This window comes from Cladophialophora psammophila (assembly GCF_000585535.1).
Source record: "Cladophialophora psammophila CBS 110553 chromosome Unknown aczJe-supercont1.13, whole genome shotgun sequence".
Taxonomy (NCBI): domain Eukaryota; kingdom Fungi; phylum Ascomycota; class Eurotiomycetes; order Chaetothyriales; family Herpotrichiellaceae; genus Cladophialophora; species Cladophialophora psammophila.
The window spans coordinates 374183-387410 of NW_006912934.1; the positions used below are offsets into that span (position 1 = coordinate 374183).

The 13228-nt window shown below is 51.6% G+C and overlaps 5 protein-coding genes across 5 annotated transcripts; 1 reads left to right on the forward strand and 4 right to left on the reverse strand.

The window, feature by feature from the left end:
* Positions 1 to 353: 353 nt before the first annotated feature.
* On the reverse strand, positions 354 to 2297 carry A1O5_08250 (uncharacterized protein; the record flags this gene model as incomplete). The annotated part of the gene is made up of 5 exons (XM_007748834.1): positions 354 to 640; positions 781 to 1530; positions 1649 to 1826; positions 1889 to 2018; positions 2077 to 2297. The coding sequence occupies 5 exons, from the start codon at positions 2295 to 2297 to the stop codon at positions 354 to 356; spliced, it is 1566 nt and encodes a 521-aa protein (XP_007747024.1).
* Positions 2298 to 4969: 2672 nt separating this feature from the next.
* A1O5_08252 (60S ribosomal protein L17) lies at positions 4970 to 5800 on the reverse strand (the record flags this gene model as incomplete). The annotated part of the gene is made up of 3 exons (XM_007748835.1): positions 4970 to 5316; positions 5511 to 5727; positions 5798 to 5800. 3 exons carry the CDS (start codon positions 5798 to 5800, stop codon positions 4970 to 4972), a joined length of 567 nt encoding a protein of 188 aa, XP_007747025.1.
* Positions 5801 to 6256: 456 nt separating this feature from the next.
* On the reverse strand, positions 6257 to 8908 carry A1O5_08253 (uncharacterized protein; the record flags this gene model as incomplete). Its single annotated transcript, XM_007748836.1, has 2 exons — positions 6257 to 8598; positions 8704 to 8908. The coding sequence occupies 2 exons, from the start codon at positions 8906 to 8908 to the stop codon at positions 6257 to 6259; spliced, it is 2547 nt and encodes an 848-aa protein (XP_007747026.1).
* A 318-nt stretch (positions 8909 to 9226) lies between these two features.
* On the reverse strand, positions 9227 to 9921 carry A1O5_08254 (uncharacterized protein; the record flags this gene model as incomplete). Its single annotated transcript, XM_007748837.1, has 2 exons — positions 9227 to 9568; positions 9634 to 9921. 2 exons carry the CDS (start codon positions 9919 to 9921, stop codon positions 9227 to 9229), a joined length of 630 nt encoding a protein of 209 aa, XP_007747027.1.
* An 890-nt stretch (positions 9922 to 10811) lies between these two features.
* A1O5_08255 (uncharacterized protein) lies at positions 10812 to 13208 on the forward strand (the record flags this gene model as incomplete). The annotated part of the gene is made up of 1 exon (XM_007748838.1): positions 10812 to 13208. The coding sequence occupies one exon, from the start codon at positions 10812 to 10814 to the stop codon at positions 13206 to 13208; it is 2397 nt and encodes a 798-aa protein (XP_007747028.1).
* Between the last annotated feature and the right edge of the window lie 20 nt (positions 13209 to 13228).

A 13228-nucleotide genomic window follows, 5' to 3' on the forward strand; every position in this document is an offset into this window, starting at 1 on the left:
CACGCGCTACTGATCAGCCAACCAAGCAATCTCATACCGCAGAAGGAATTACATCAGGGTTGTTAAATCCCGTTCATGTACATACATACGTAGCTAGGTACATCTAGAGTAGGTACTGGTGTGGCTGGAACAATTTTGATTTTTTTTGGAAGAGATCCGGCAGCGAACGTGCGTACATGTGTGGCTGTGTCTGTGTGTCAAATCAATCTCAAAGTCTCAACTCTCCGAATCTCATCCCCCGAACAGCGGGTTCCGTCTCCTCGCTATCATCCTCATCGTCCTCGTCCTCGTCCTCGTCCTCGTCACCTTCATCATCATCGTCGTCATTGGACTTGGACCTCTCTTTTCCTCTTTCATAGAGTGTACCGATAAAACGGGCTCTTGTCGCCCATGTCCAGCAACTCCTGCTCGGTGTACTTCGCTTTGATGGCCTCCTCGCCCTCTCGGGCCAGCAGGTCGTCCCTGAGCTTGTTCTCGCGTTGGTACGCGACGCGGAGGATGAACGCAGCGACGATTCCCAACGCGCAGATGCCCAGGCTGACGCCGAAGCCCGTTGGGTATTTCGGCGCCTGCGCAGAGAAGTAGATGTTGCTGCCGCAGATGCCGCCCATATTGCCGACGCTGATGAGCAGGGCCATGCCTGTTAGGGAGATGTCTGTTAGCTTCGCCACTGCGTGTTCGGAAGGGCTCTTGGTGTGGGGCTGGGGGTGACAGTAAGGCTTAGGGTTGGTTTGAAAAGCAAGATCTTGCAAGAAAGAAACAGGTTCAAGTGCAACTCACCGACCGCGCGCTTGGAAGATGGCGCGAGATTGTTGGCGATCAAAGTCACGATACAGGTGAATGGACAATATAGTCCGACAGCCACGAGGAAGAGGAAGAAGTAGGCCACCCCCGAATATTTCGGATGTGGGATGGCCAACTGGGCGATGAACCCGGCGACTCCAACGGCGAATCCGCCCATGATGAATGGAGTCCGCTGATGGACGTAGTCGGCCCAGAAGGCCACAATCACCGTCGCTATCATTCCAACCACGTAGATGGGGATGGTCATGAGCTGTGCATTCGCAGAACTGTAGCCCATTTGCTTGATAACCGAGGGCACGGTCGCCGTGAAGCCGTAGGTGCCGATACTGCACGCCCAGAACGGGATGACAGCGCACCAGATCCGCCAGTCCGCAAACCCGGCCTTGATGTACGACCAGCTCATCTTGTCGACGTTGGTGACCCTACCTTGGCCGGAACCCGTGTGCAGGGCGATCCGATTGACGATGAACTCGCGCTCTTCCTTGGTCAGGAACCGCGCCGTCTCCGGCTTGTCGGGCAGGAGGAAATACAGCGTGAAGGAGACGGCGATCGGCGCCAGTCCCTCGAGGATGAAGATCCACTTCCAGCCCGCGAGCCCCGCGATGCCGTCCATCTTCTCAATCGCGAAGGCGAGGAGGCCTGAGAATGCTCCCGACAGAGAGGCCGCCGCGTAGAAGACGGCCATGCGACGTTGGATCTCGTAGCGTCGATACCAGATCGTGAGCACTGAAGCAAAAGTCAAAGTTAGCGGATCAATTGAGCTTTCAATATCAGCGCGCTTTGAGCAGCCAACCCGTCAGAGGCTCGAGTTCAGCTTCGCATCTGCAGGCAAAGGGTGACTCACGGTAAGTCGCAGCAGGAAAGAATCCCGCTTCCGTTACCCCGAGGAAGAAGCGAGCCGTAACGAGGCCCTCATAGCTGGTAACAATTCCCATCAAGGTCATGACGAGACCCCATAGGAAGCACAGGATGGAGATCCAGATCGATGGACGAAGCATCTTGAGGACAATGTTGGAAGGAACCTGACTTTGTTTCAGTATAATTGCAACGTACATGGCAGCTGGTTTGTGACTGGATCCCATACCTCGAACAGAGCATATGGCACGAAGAACACCGTCAACGCGGTATTGTAGCGCATCCCGTAGAGGTCGAGGTCTTCGTACATGCCAGCGATCTTGGCATTGCCAATGTTGCTTCGGTCAAGGTAGGCGAGACTAGCACTTTTGTTAGGGCCACAATATACTAGCATCGCAAAAACGTCATTGGACTCACAGATACAAAACACCAAGGAGTGGAATAAGACGATAGTCGACTTTTCTCAAGATCCGTTGTACTTCCTTCTGGTCGTAGTGAGGTTCGACTTGGTCCGCGGCGTAGCCGGCGTCGACTGTGCGTAGAACATCGCTGGCATCGGCATCGCCAGTTGTTCGTATACCAATCTCTTTCTCGTCGCCGCCGTATTCAATCCTTTGGGTTTTCAGCTTCTCAGCCATTTTGAATTGACTCTTCGGTTTCTGACGAAACGATCACAAACAAAAGCAAAAAAAAGTGCTGGGAGGAGGAGGAAGAGTAAACATGAGGCTACTTCCCAGGAACTGGCGCGGTTATGAGCCTGACGTGCGACCAGGGCATTGCCATGCAGCCTTTGGGACTTGGGTGTGCTGTCGACCGACTTGATGACTCCATCCCGCTTTCAGGAGCAGGGACCGACCAGCACCACCGGGGCTCAGACCACGAGGCATTCTGGAACCGGGCCCATTCTTTACCAGAAGACCCAATGGTCCTATTGCTGGGGTTCGCAGATCCCAACTGCCGACCCTGTCTTGTATTTGGGATCGGTCTTGGATCGGTCCCTTGGCGAATGCAACGTGGGGATTGCAATTGGAATAGCATCCACAGCTTGGCTAGCCAAGGCTAGCTTGACTCCCCCAGAGACTTGGTGGCGATCATTCCGTTAAGTGCAGGCAGGCTTACCTGTTTGAGGTGCGGAGGGCCCTTGCAATTCCACTTGATACGCTCCGTTAAGAGTATCAAGGCGCCGAGGAAGCCTCGGGGTTTTTCGTGGAGAGCAAGTGGTTCTGAGTGGGTTACCTAGCTGCTCTATCTAGTATGCTTGGCCCCCTATTCAGAGTCAGCCTGGTGGGGCTGGCGTCCTATGTCGCGCTCCGGTGGAATAGATGTGGGGTACTGAAGCCGGCGGACAAAGTACCCCGGATCGACTGCTCCGAAGCCATCTAGTGCCCTTTCTCCCTTTGTTCATAACTGGAAGACATCATGCATCCTTTCACGCATTAGTTGGGTCATCAAACGGCTTATTCTTGGCTAATGCCGGTCTCTTTGTCGTTCTCTCCGCCGGGTCTGTCTTTGGCAGCTCCCTGCTCTTCCACAAGGCCCGCGCTTGGCTCTTTCCAGCGGCCCTTTCGCCATCAACCGCCCTTCTCCGCTGTTATTTGTACACTTTATTCAGTTCGTACTTCCTTGCCAGTGCCAAAATCTTGTACCTGGCCCTTTTATACTCCCTCCTGTATCCCTTAGCCTGCCGCCAGATCGCGGCCTGCTTGCTCCACATATCTATAAGTTAGCGTTTCGCCAGCTACCACTTGGGATTGTGCACGGTGAGGAGTTTCTTATCTATTGTTTTCTTCTTCGCTGCAACAGATTCTTTCAGGTGAGCCAGGAGCAGGGGGCGGACTAGATGGAGGAGGCCAGATTCGTTCACCTCGTGACTCTGGGATGATGCGATGGTGGAGTTTGAAAGTCGCAGGGAAGGTCGGTTCGAGGAGTTTCTTTCGCTTTTCGTTGAAGAAATTTGCCATCGAGCTGTACCTGGTATATACAGGACAACGGTCACTCCGCTCTTGATCGCGTTGCTGCTGAGCGGATGTGTCTGAAGCCATGCTGACTGCCATCGAGAACGATGTGAGGGGTGAAGTGTCTGGATGTGCTTGACGAGGACGGGCAATGGCGTGCAAACGTCGGTTTGAGCGGCGGTGCAAGTGACAAGCTGGCTGAATAAATCGACGACGGGTGAACAACAGCATCTCGATGATGCAAGTAACCACTCCCGCGGACAATAGGCTGGAATACCGGTTCTATCTTTTTCTTCCCGACGCTTCGTCGTCCACTACACAGTGCTCACTGTTCAAGCAGACCACAGGGACAAATATGTGTCGAACACAATGTCGGTGCTGGCTGCGAACAAAGCACATGGGCTTCATCGCTAAGGTCCCTGAATTAGATCGGTCAGCGTCGCCAGGGGCTTCACACATGACAACGCAGCAAGCATCATAAAGAGAACGGTGAAGGCTCTGAAAAGACATTGGATCAGCGACTCGAAAATATGCGAGGCTGCTCTTCCCGCTCACAAAATTAGTTTGAAGTCTCGAGACCGTTGGGCATAGGCCCGTCACAGGGGCAGAATAATAGAATACGTGCTATTTCGAGGTATATCAGATACATTTGTCAATAACCAATCGCAATCAACCATAGGATGTGGAGAACAGGGCTTCCCGTTCGCTCAGCCGTACTTAAGCCACATGCCGGTCAGTTAGTACTAACGTGGGTGACCAGTTGGGAATCCTGACTGTTGATTGTTTTTTTTTGCTTTTCATATGTCTTATTATTATTTTGTTTTGTTCTCCTTTCTCATAAGATTATACTCCTGCCTTGGTGGCGGTAATTAGACGGATCTGTGGGCTCGATGGATGTTCCTTCAGCTGTAGTGAGTCCGCATCAGGGCGTCGCCAGGCTGAAAACAAGGCCCGCAGAGGGATGACATAACTTCTGCGAAATAAGACTATGAAGCAATCGTATCATCAAGGGGCACGATTGAGGCCTGTGGGATGGCAGTCCCGGAGAGTGACATATTCTACGTTTGAAGAAACGCAGAGGCAGTTGTAATTCATTGTTTTTGCGTTGAGTCGAAAGCACCAGCCATGGATTGCACTTGTACTTTTCTGATCCAGGGTCGCTTTCATCAGTGCCATACGGCAATTCGAGGCAACGAATGAGCTCATCTAGGATCATTCCGAGCCGGCCTATTGCGTCTTTTCCATGGACTCCCAATGCACGAAGAAAGGCCCTTCATATCTGCTCTCCGCCACCCCTCCCCCCCATCAATCAACATTTGGAAGAGTAAAGAACAGTGAGCATTTTCATCAACCTTTCAAGCCGCCGTAATAGCTTTCTGTCTCCTAGCAGCTCGCTGTCTGGTCGTCAATCTCGTCCCCTTCGCAACGCCAAGTTCCTCGGCCTTGGTGACTGCCTCCTCAGCTTCCGTCAAGATCAATTCAACGTGGCATGGGTTGGACATGTAGGGGTTGATACGGCCGTGGGCACGATATGTGCGACGTCGCTGCTTCGGGGCTTGGTTGACTTGGATGTGTTTGACAATGAGTTTTGAAGTGTCGAGACCCTTGGTGTCGGCATTGGCTTCGGCATTCTTGAGAAGACCCAACAGGAATTCGGCTGACTTGACGGGCCAGCGCGCTTTTGAAACTCCGAATTGTTTGCCTGCAGAGAGGGAAAATGTTAGCAACTGCAATTGGGATTTTGTATCAGACCCGCAGAGGAAAACATGAGCATCTCGCCTAGTCTCATCCGCCGCTGAGAATTGCCCACTTCAGGCTCTTCATACAGCGTGCTTGCAGGGCGTTGTTTCCAGGAATGATCCACCCATTCCCTCAGAAATCAGATCATGTTCGTACCTTGCGCGCTCCGTCCAGTGCTACCCGCATATCTTCTCATTGGCACAGCCTCCTTGAGTTGTTTGACATTTTCCAGGTATTGAAGGGCGCGCTCGAGTTTCCATCCGTTGATAGCTTGAGCAGTCTCGCGGGTGTTCTTGAAACTGACTCGTAGGTAACTGCCACGGCTTCGAGCCGAGCGGGCGCTGGGAATGCGGTCGGCGGGGGCGTAGCGGACCTGTTGGGTCAAAGTCAGCTATCTGCATAGACTCAATGGAGAAATTATGCAAAAAGGTAAAAGTTCATACCATCTTGACAGTTGCGGAAGCGATGAGATGGTCCTGGTCGTTGTTGTCAATTCGATCTCAAAATCAAGGCCGCACACTACGGGGAAATTTTGGTTGTGGGAAACGCCAAGACTGCGACTCTGATCTCGCCGCATCATCCCCGGCTAGGCAACTATTCCGACGTATCACACGTGATATGTCTTGGCAGCAAACGAGCTAAGGCATTTTGAGCGTTTGCACTTTTTCATTGTTTCCGGCGTAACACATTAATATTTTCAGGGTTCTAGTCTCCAAATCTCAAACCCTGGAAGACAAGATGACATCCGACTGAATCTCGCGGTGTTGACAGTCAATATTGGTCCTCGCTTGTCCGGTTAGCCAGCGGTCCAGTCGGTTCCCGAACTCTGGTTAGGTTTCCAGAACCATGGAGTTAAATCCACCAGATTTCTCGATCTTACTACACGCCCGTCTTCACTTCTGCTAATCGGTCTCGGCTCGAGGATCGTAATCGCCGCCTTCTGTCTCTTCCGTTCCTCCCCGAACCAGCGTAATATCGTTGTACCAATCATCATCCTCTGACATCTCGACTTGCTCAACCGCGCCGGCCATGATCTCCGCCTTTGTCCTTGGCTTCTTCTGTTCTGGCAAAAGCCTTCCCTCTCCGATCGTCTCATTCTTTGCTGAGCCTGCTACTGCATCATACCGCTCATCCGCTGCATCCTCAGAGATCTCTCCGCCGTGATCGTCATCGCTGCCTTCATCTTCTTCTTCTGTGGACACAAGCGCTGCCCCGACTAACTGGCTTTCCTTGCGCTTGCTCGGAGTTGACGGTGGTCCGGAGACAGCTCCAACAACCGCATCGTTATATCCAGGATCCCCAGGTTTGTACAATTTACCATTGATGACTTTTGAACCCGGTGGCCTTCCTCGTCTAGATCCACTGAGATCGGCATCGGGAAAATCGGATGTGTACTTCGAGGCAATGGTGTCAAGCGAGAATTGCTGTCCGTTGAGGATTTTCAGATACGTCCTCCAAAGCTCCAATGTGTCCTTGTCCCGGACCTTGTCGTATTTTCCGACTTCAAGCCCATTGATTGTTTGTAGATCTAATGCCTCGGCGCGGGTATCTGCCCAGTACCAGAGTATTGAGCCCTCACTCGCTTCGTCTAATCTCTCATCTGCTTGCGTAGCGTAGATGCGACCCTGTTCGATACCCTTCAGGTCGTAGTCAAGCGTGGGTTTGATGTCACGTTTGCTGCCATTGATAGAATTTCGTTGCAACAAACCTGTCCATATCTGCACAGCTGCAGCTTCACACAGTCTTCCGAGGATTTGATCGTGTGATATCTCATATCGATTACCAGGCGCGTGTAAGGGGTACCAGGGACCGTAGATTGCTGAACCAACGGGCCGGAAGAGTATCTTCACCTCCTCTTGAGGCACGGCGTCAGGATCACCCAGTTGTGAGTCCCCATCCGTAGCTTGTAGTCTGTAATGACGGCTCTTATCGACCGTGTAACCTTTGCCAACGAGCGTTATATAAGACTTTGTCGATAGCAACGGCGAGTCTGGAGAGACATGCTCCGGCTTGATCTCCGTAAGATGTAGTCTGATTGACTCCACAATCAGGACATCAGTACATCCTTTCCCTTTTTCTCGGGGGCCGATTCTGACGGTATCACCAACTGTGATTAGTTCAGCACCAATGTAGAGCCCCTTGCACCGGATGGTTGCGTCAGGCCAATCTCCCTTGAAATACCATTTCTCCAGAAGCGAGATAGTGGTCATACAAGTTAGGGCGTGTTCAATTGATGGGTGCCATTTCATCCTTGGAATTCCACGGAGCAACATCTGCCAGTGAGTCAAGGGTCGGATATTTCGCAAAGGGAGGTAGCGGTATTGCTTGGACATTGTTTTGTCCTCCTCGTTGTTAGGATCTGGAAATGTTTCCACGCGGAAACCCCCAACATTAAGATTGGTTTGCTTAGAGGGGAGATCTTGAATGTCAGGAAAATCGACAGGCCCGTCACTTGCTGGGGCAGAAGGCACAGCCGCAACAACCCCGCCTCTCCACACAGGTGAACCATGGAAGCATTTCTGCTGAAAGGAGTAGAATTTATATTCCTGTGTCCTTTCGTCGAGCATGAGGTAGTGATCGTGGAGGAAGATCGGACAGAATAAAACAAGTTCTCCGACTCGAGGTACGAAGGCGTGTTGGTGTTCAATCAAGGTCAAATTCCGCTGGATAAGGTTCACACCACCCCAGTCGTGAACGTATTGAGTCGGATAGGAGTGCTCGGCTCTCCAGTCCATGGAATTCGGTTCTCTGATGTCGTCTTCGATTCCCTGTTTACCTCCCTTATTCGCCTCCAGTCTCTTTAACTGATCTTTGAACACATCCTCAGTGCCCTCTTCGTCTTGTGCGTAGGGAGCTCCAGCAGCTTTAATTTGTCGCTGTGGCCGCGTTGAAATGAGGCCAGGGGCGCGACTAGCAACGGAGGTTGACCTCGATGAAGGAGCAGTCTCAAGCGGGCTAACTAGTGTTCCCTTCTCCCTTCCAACGAAGAGCTGGGTCCCCAGAGAATGCGCCATTCGACGTTTGATCGGTCCCACTTTGTAGCGACCACAGAGTATGCACTCACAAATTCCTTGCTTACCCGACATCAACCAAAGGAAATGCGGTTGAAATCGAAGAATGGAGTCGTAGTACTTGCCGGACGGATGGCCAAAGAGTCGCTTGTAGACCCCTGCTGTGTTCCCAACCTGGTCGATTTCAAACAAGGCAAAGCCGCTAGGGAGCTTGTCGAGATAGTATTCGACATCTACGTGCAGAATCAGTACAGATCGAGCAAGCCATTTTGTTCATGATTTGTGGCTAGCACACTAGATCCGAACAGCTGGCGATTATCTTCGATGATATAACTTACCTGGTCGTCGGATTCCTGTCTCCACTGACCATGCTTTTGCTAAAGTAACGAGGTATCGCTCTTCAGAACTAGGGCGGTAGGGTTTGGGAGGCCACTGTCGTTGCTCTCCATCGCTGTAAGGCTTGATAGGCAGAACCTCCCATCGCCCCTTTTTCCCGATTATCTCCCAGGAAGGATGGCCGTTGAATGCGTCTTTGCGTGACATCGTGGCGTGGAGAATCGAGAGCCAAAAAGCCGGACGGCGGACCGATAACCATCATAGATGAAGAGTGGTGCTTAGAATATAAAGGTGGTTTGGTAAAGTAGTGTGCCCGGGAACTAAAATCAACAGTGGCGTTGTTTTGGGGACAGGCCTGCCTCACCCACGATTCGTAAGATTATTTAACATGTGAGGATTCAAGCTTGCAGAAGGGGTTGGATGGTCTGTAAAATGAGCAGGAGATGATAAGAGGTTGAAGTAAACGAGTCTATTCACTTATACAGATGTTGAATAAAGCTATTGTACATAAACGGTACGGCGGCACTATTTTCCGCCCTCTGCTCCTGGTATCAAAGTCCTTTCCAGACTGACCTGGAACTTCCGTCTCCCTTTCGGCACAAATCGACTGAGTCCGTCGTTGTCCATGTCATAATATATTTGCCATCTTCGTGTTGAGGGATCTTCCACAGCTGTAAAAGCCTCGCTTTCATCAAAAGTTATACCCTCCTCATCTTCAGTCCAATCCCATGGCCCAACATGATGCTCTATGCTTGCTGATTTGTTACCATACTTTAACTCCATCGTGTCTTTGTCCACATATATCCAGTTCAACAACGGAGGATCGTCCCGAACTTGACTAACAAGGCCGATGGGAACAGGAACTCTCTGAAGAGGCGCTGTCAGTCCGAAATCCACCTGAAAAGGGTCCGAAATCGCCTCCAGTCGCTTACCTCGTTGTCTGGGTACTCAATATAGAACGCTTCGGCGACATATCCTTCCTTGCACGGATTCAAAGCTTCATGCGGGCCTATCCACACGCGGTCATCTCTCAAAACAAGCCTTTTCTCGTGGATTTCACGTGTCCAGGAGCTCTGGGCTTCACAGTAGACATCGATGTAGAATTTTTGCATGCGCTTTGCATCTTTCTCGCGCTCCTTGTGCTTCTTCTGCCCATGGATGGCTTGAGCGACACCCGTCACGGTAGGAATAGAGGTGAGGATAAGAAGGCCGATGACCATCCTGGAGCGAGTCGCGCAGCTTCAGATGGACAATGAGAGGCTTCTGCAAGTCTCTATGTCAGCTGTCAGATATTCATTGATCATTTCAATTGTGTCACAGAAAGACAAGAGTTGGGAGAGAGTTGACTGAATGTCGGCATGCGTGTCGATGGCGGGGATGTGCAAACGTGTCAAACATGCCGTGCCATTTGCTTCTCTCGTATTTCGGCGAGCCGGCTCCAGTTTCCGGAGATGATTATGCGTGCCTCGTCTATGCCAGACAAGATGTCCATAATCCAGTTCATTCCTTCTCGCCGAACTGACCGGTAAGAACCCTCATAGAATCGCTGACCGGTCTATGGCTAGGCTGAATTACCTGTTCAAACCGCAGGACTGTTGCGATGACACAGTCTCTGCGTCGCTGAGCAAAAACCTTGGTTCTTTCATGGTCCAGATGCAGGATGACCGGGATATCTATATGTCACTCCTTAGCAGACAAATCTTCGATCTCCTCAGTCAAGATTGCGGCTCCCACTTTTGAGCAGCATCATAGCGGCTTCGGTGTCCAATTTTCCAGGCCCAGAATCTCATGGCGCTTTTCTATCACCAACGATCATGTCTTCGATTGGGTTCAGACCGCCTATGACCTTGAAATTCGTCATGTCGACAGCGGCGAGGGCGAGCTATATCACGTCGACAGTGTAAACTCGGTTCTCGTCCCATGGCCTGCCCAATGCAGTTCCCTGAAATCGAGAGAGCAGAGAAATGTCCGAGTTCGCTGTTATGGTACTTGTCGACAAGGTGATGGAATAACCTCGTATGAGGTAACGGAAGTTTCGAACTGGTCAGAGTGGAGCATAGTTGAAGCAGCTTTACTCGGCAGCCATGACTGGTTAGCCAGCATGATCACAATGAAGGATCCCATCTTGCCCAACGATGATGGGTCGGCTCGTCCACTGACCTTTCGAAAACGGTTCTTCTTACCCCCTGATAGGAAGATCAAGATGGCTCGACTATACGCCACCAGCCACGGAGTTTATCGTGCCAGTCTCAACAGTAAGCCGGTCGGAGACGAATGTATGGCCCCCGGCTGGCAAAGCTACAAGAAGCGTCTGCACTATCAAGTGCATGATATTGGACGCCTGCTGGAACCTGGCGCAGAGAACACTCTTCTGGTCGATGTGGGACCCGGGTGGTTCGCATCTGCTTTGTCATGGGTTTGCCGGAGGTTTGTCTATGGCATCGAGCTTGGTGTCCTCGCACAATTAGAAGTGCAGTTCCATGAAACTGACGAGCTGGTCGTAGTCTGCACAGATTCGTCCTGGTCAGCCACAAGCTCGGCCATTCTGAGAAGCGAGATCTACAACGGAGAGGTCTACGATCAGCAACGAGCAATAGAGATTAGCGGGGAAAACGTGCAGTTGTCTCAAAACATGTGGTTTGAAACCAGAGTCTCAAGTACAGCTGTCGCGCCCTTGACCTCACCAAATGGACCGCCAGTGCGAGTTACGGAACGCCTTCGACCGAGATCAATCTCGAAATCTGCATCTGGAAAGACCATCATAGATTTCGGACAAAATATTGCAGGCCGGTTGTGCGTCAAGCACCTTCTCAAACCAGCGGGGAACGAAGTTACTTTCCGCCACGCGGAAGTAATGGAAGATGGCGAGCTGGAGACGCGACCGTTGCGAACAGCAGAGGCGAAAGATACTGTGGTATGCGCCGGAACAATTCTGTCGAACTGGCACCCCAGTTTCACTTTTCATGGTTTTCGATACGTCGAAGTGACGGGATGGTCTGACGAGGACTCGGAGACGCCTCTGACCAAAGGTAGTCTCGTTGCAGAAGTTATGCATTCCGATATGCGAAGGACAGGTTGGTTCTCTTGCTCTAACGAAGAGGTAAACCAGCTTCACAAGAACACGGTGTGGAGTATGAGAGGCAACTTCCTTAGCATACCGACTGAATGTCCTTCCAGAGATGAGAGACTGGGATGGACAGGTGACTTGAACCTCTTTGCCCCTACGGCCACCTTTCTATACGATACTGGCGGAATGCTGGGGGACTGGCTCCAAGACTTATATGCCGACCAAATGGACGAACATAAGGACTGGGAGCAAGGCATGGTACCGCTCTACGTACCAAATTGCTTAATGGGAGCTGGTCCTGGAGACGACGGGTGGCACCACATGCCGAATGGCGTTTGGGGGGATGCCGCAGTCATGATACCGTTTCAGCTCTACATGACTACAAGAGACATCAACATCCTATCACGCCAATATGACAGCATGACGCAGTATCTCGAAAAGGGTGTCCGACGCGGTCATGATGGTCTCTGGGATCCCTACCAATGGCAGTTCGGTGACTGGCTAGACCCCTCGGCACCGCCAAATAGTTCGGGAAGAAGTCGGACAGATGGCACTTTTGTCGCAGATTGTTTTCTGATTGAGTCAACACGGAGAATGGCCGTAATCGCCAAAGAACTCCACAAGCCAGAGGACTTTACTCACTTCAATGCCGTTTACCTCCAGTTACTGACGGCGTTTCGAATGAAATATGTGACGCCTGCGGGCCTTTTGACCCCTGATACACCCACGGCTCATGCGCTCGCCATTGCCTTCGACCTCTTGCCATTCTCTGAGACGTCTGGTGTTTCCTCAAGAGAGCATGTATCAGCTGCACGCATCTCACGCGCCCTCCGTTTTGACGACTTCAGCATCTCGACTGGCTTCGTCGGCTCTGCCTTTTTACTCCCCAGCCTCACTAAGACCCACCAGGACACCCTTGCGTACCAGATGCTTCTATCGCGATCGCTCCCATCTTTCCTTTACCCCGTACGCATGGGTGCCACAACGATTTGGGAGCGTTGGAATAGTCTAAAGCCTGATAGACACGTCAATGAAGCCAGGATGACAAGTTTCAACCATCACGCGCTTGGCGCTGTCACAAGTTGGCTGCACGAGTGCGTCGGAGGGATCAAAGCTGCCGAACCTGGCTGGAAAGCTGTATTGATTGAGCCATGTGTCAATAGAATGGTCTCGCGCGCCGAAGTCATATACGAGTCTGTTTATGGACGCGTAGAATGTCGGTGGGCATTAGACGATGACACTTTAAGCATCGACATCGCGATACCCCCAAATTCTCACGCATGTATCATTTTGCCAGATGAGCGCCGTCGACGATCCCAGGGATTGAAACAGAATGATCACTGGGTGGGCTCAGGACGGTATCATTTCAAAAGCGAGTATAAGCGAGCAGATAAGCCTGTCGAAGCGATCCTTCCGCCTTGGGGCAGGTCGAGTTTCTGACACCCGATGTCTATTCAAAG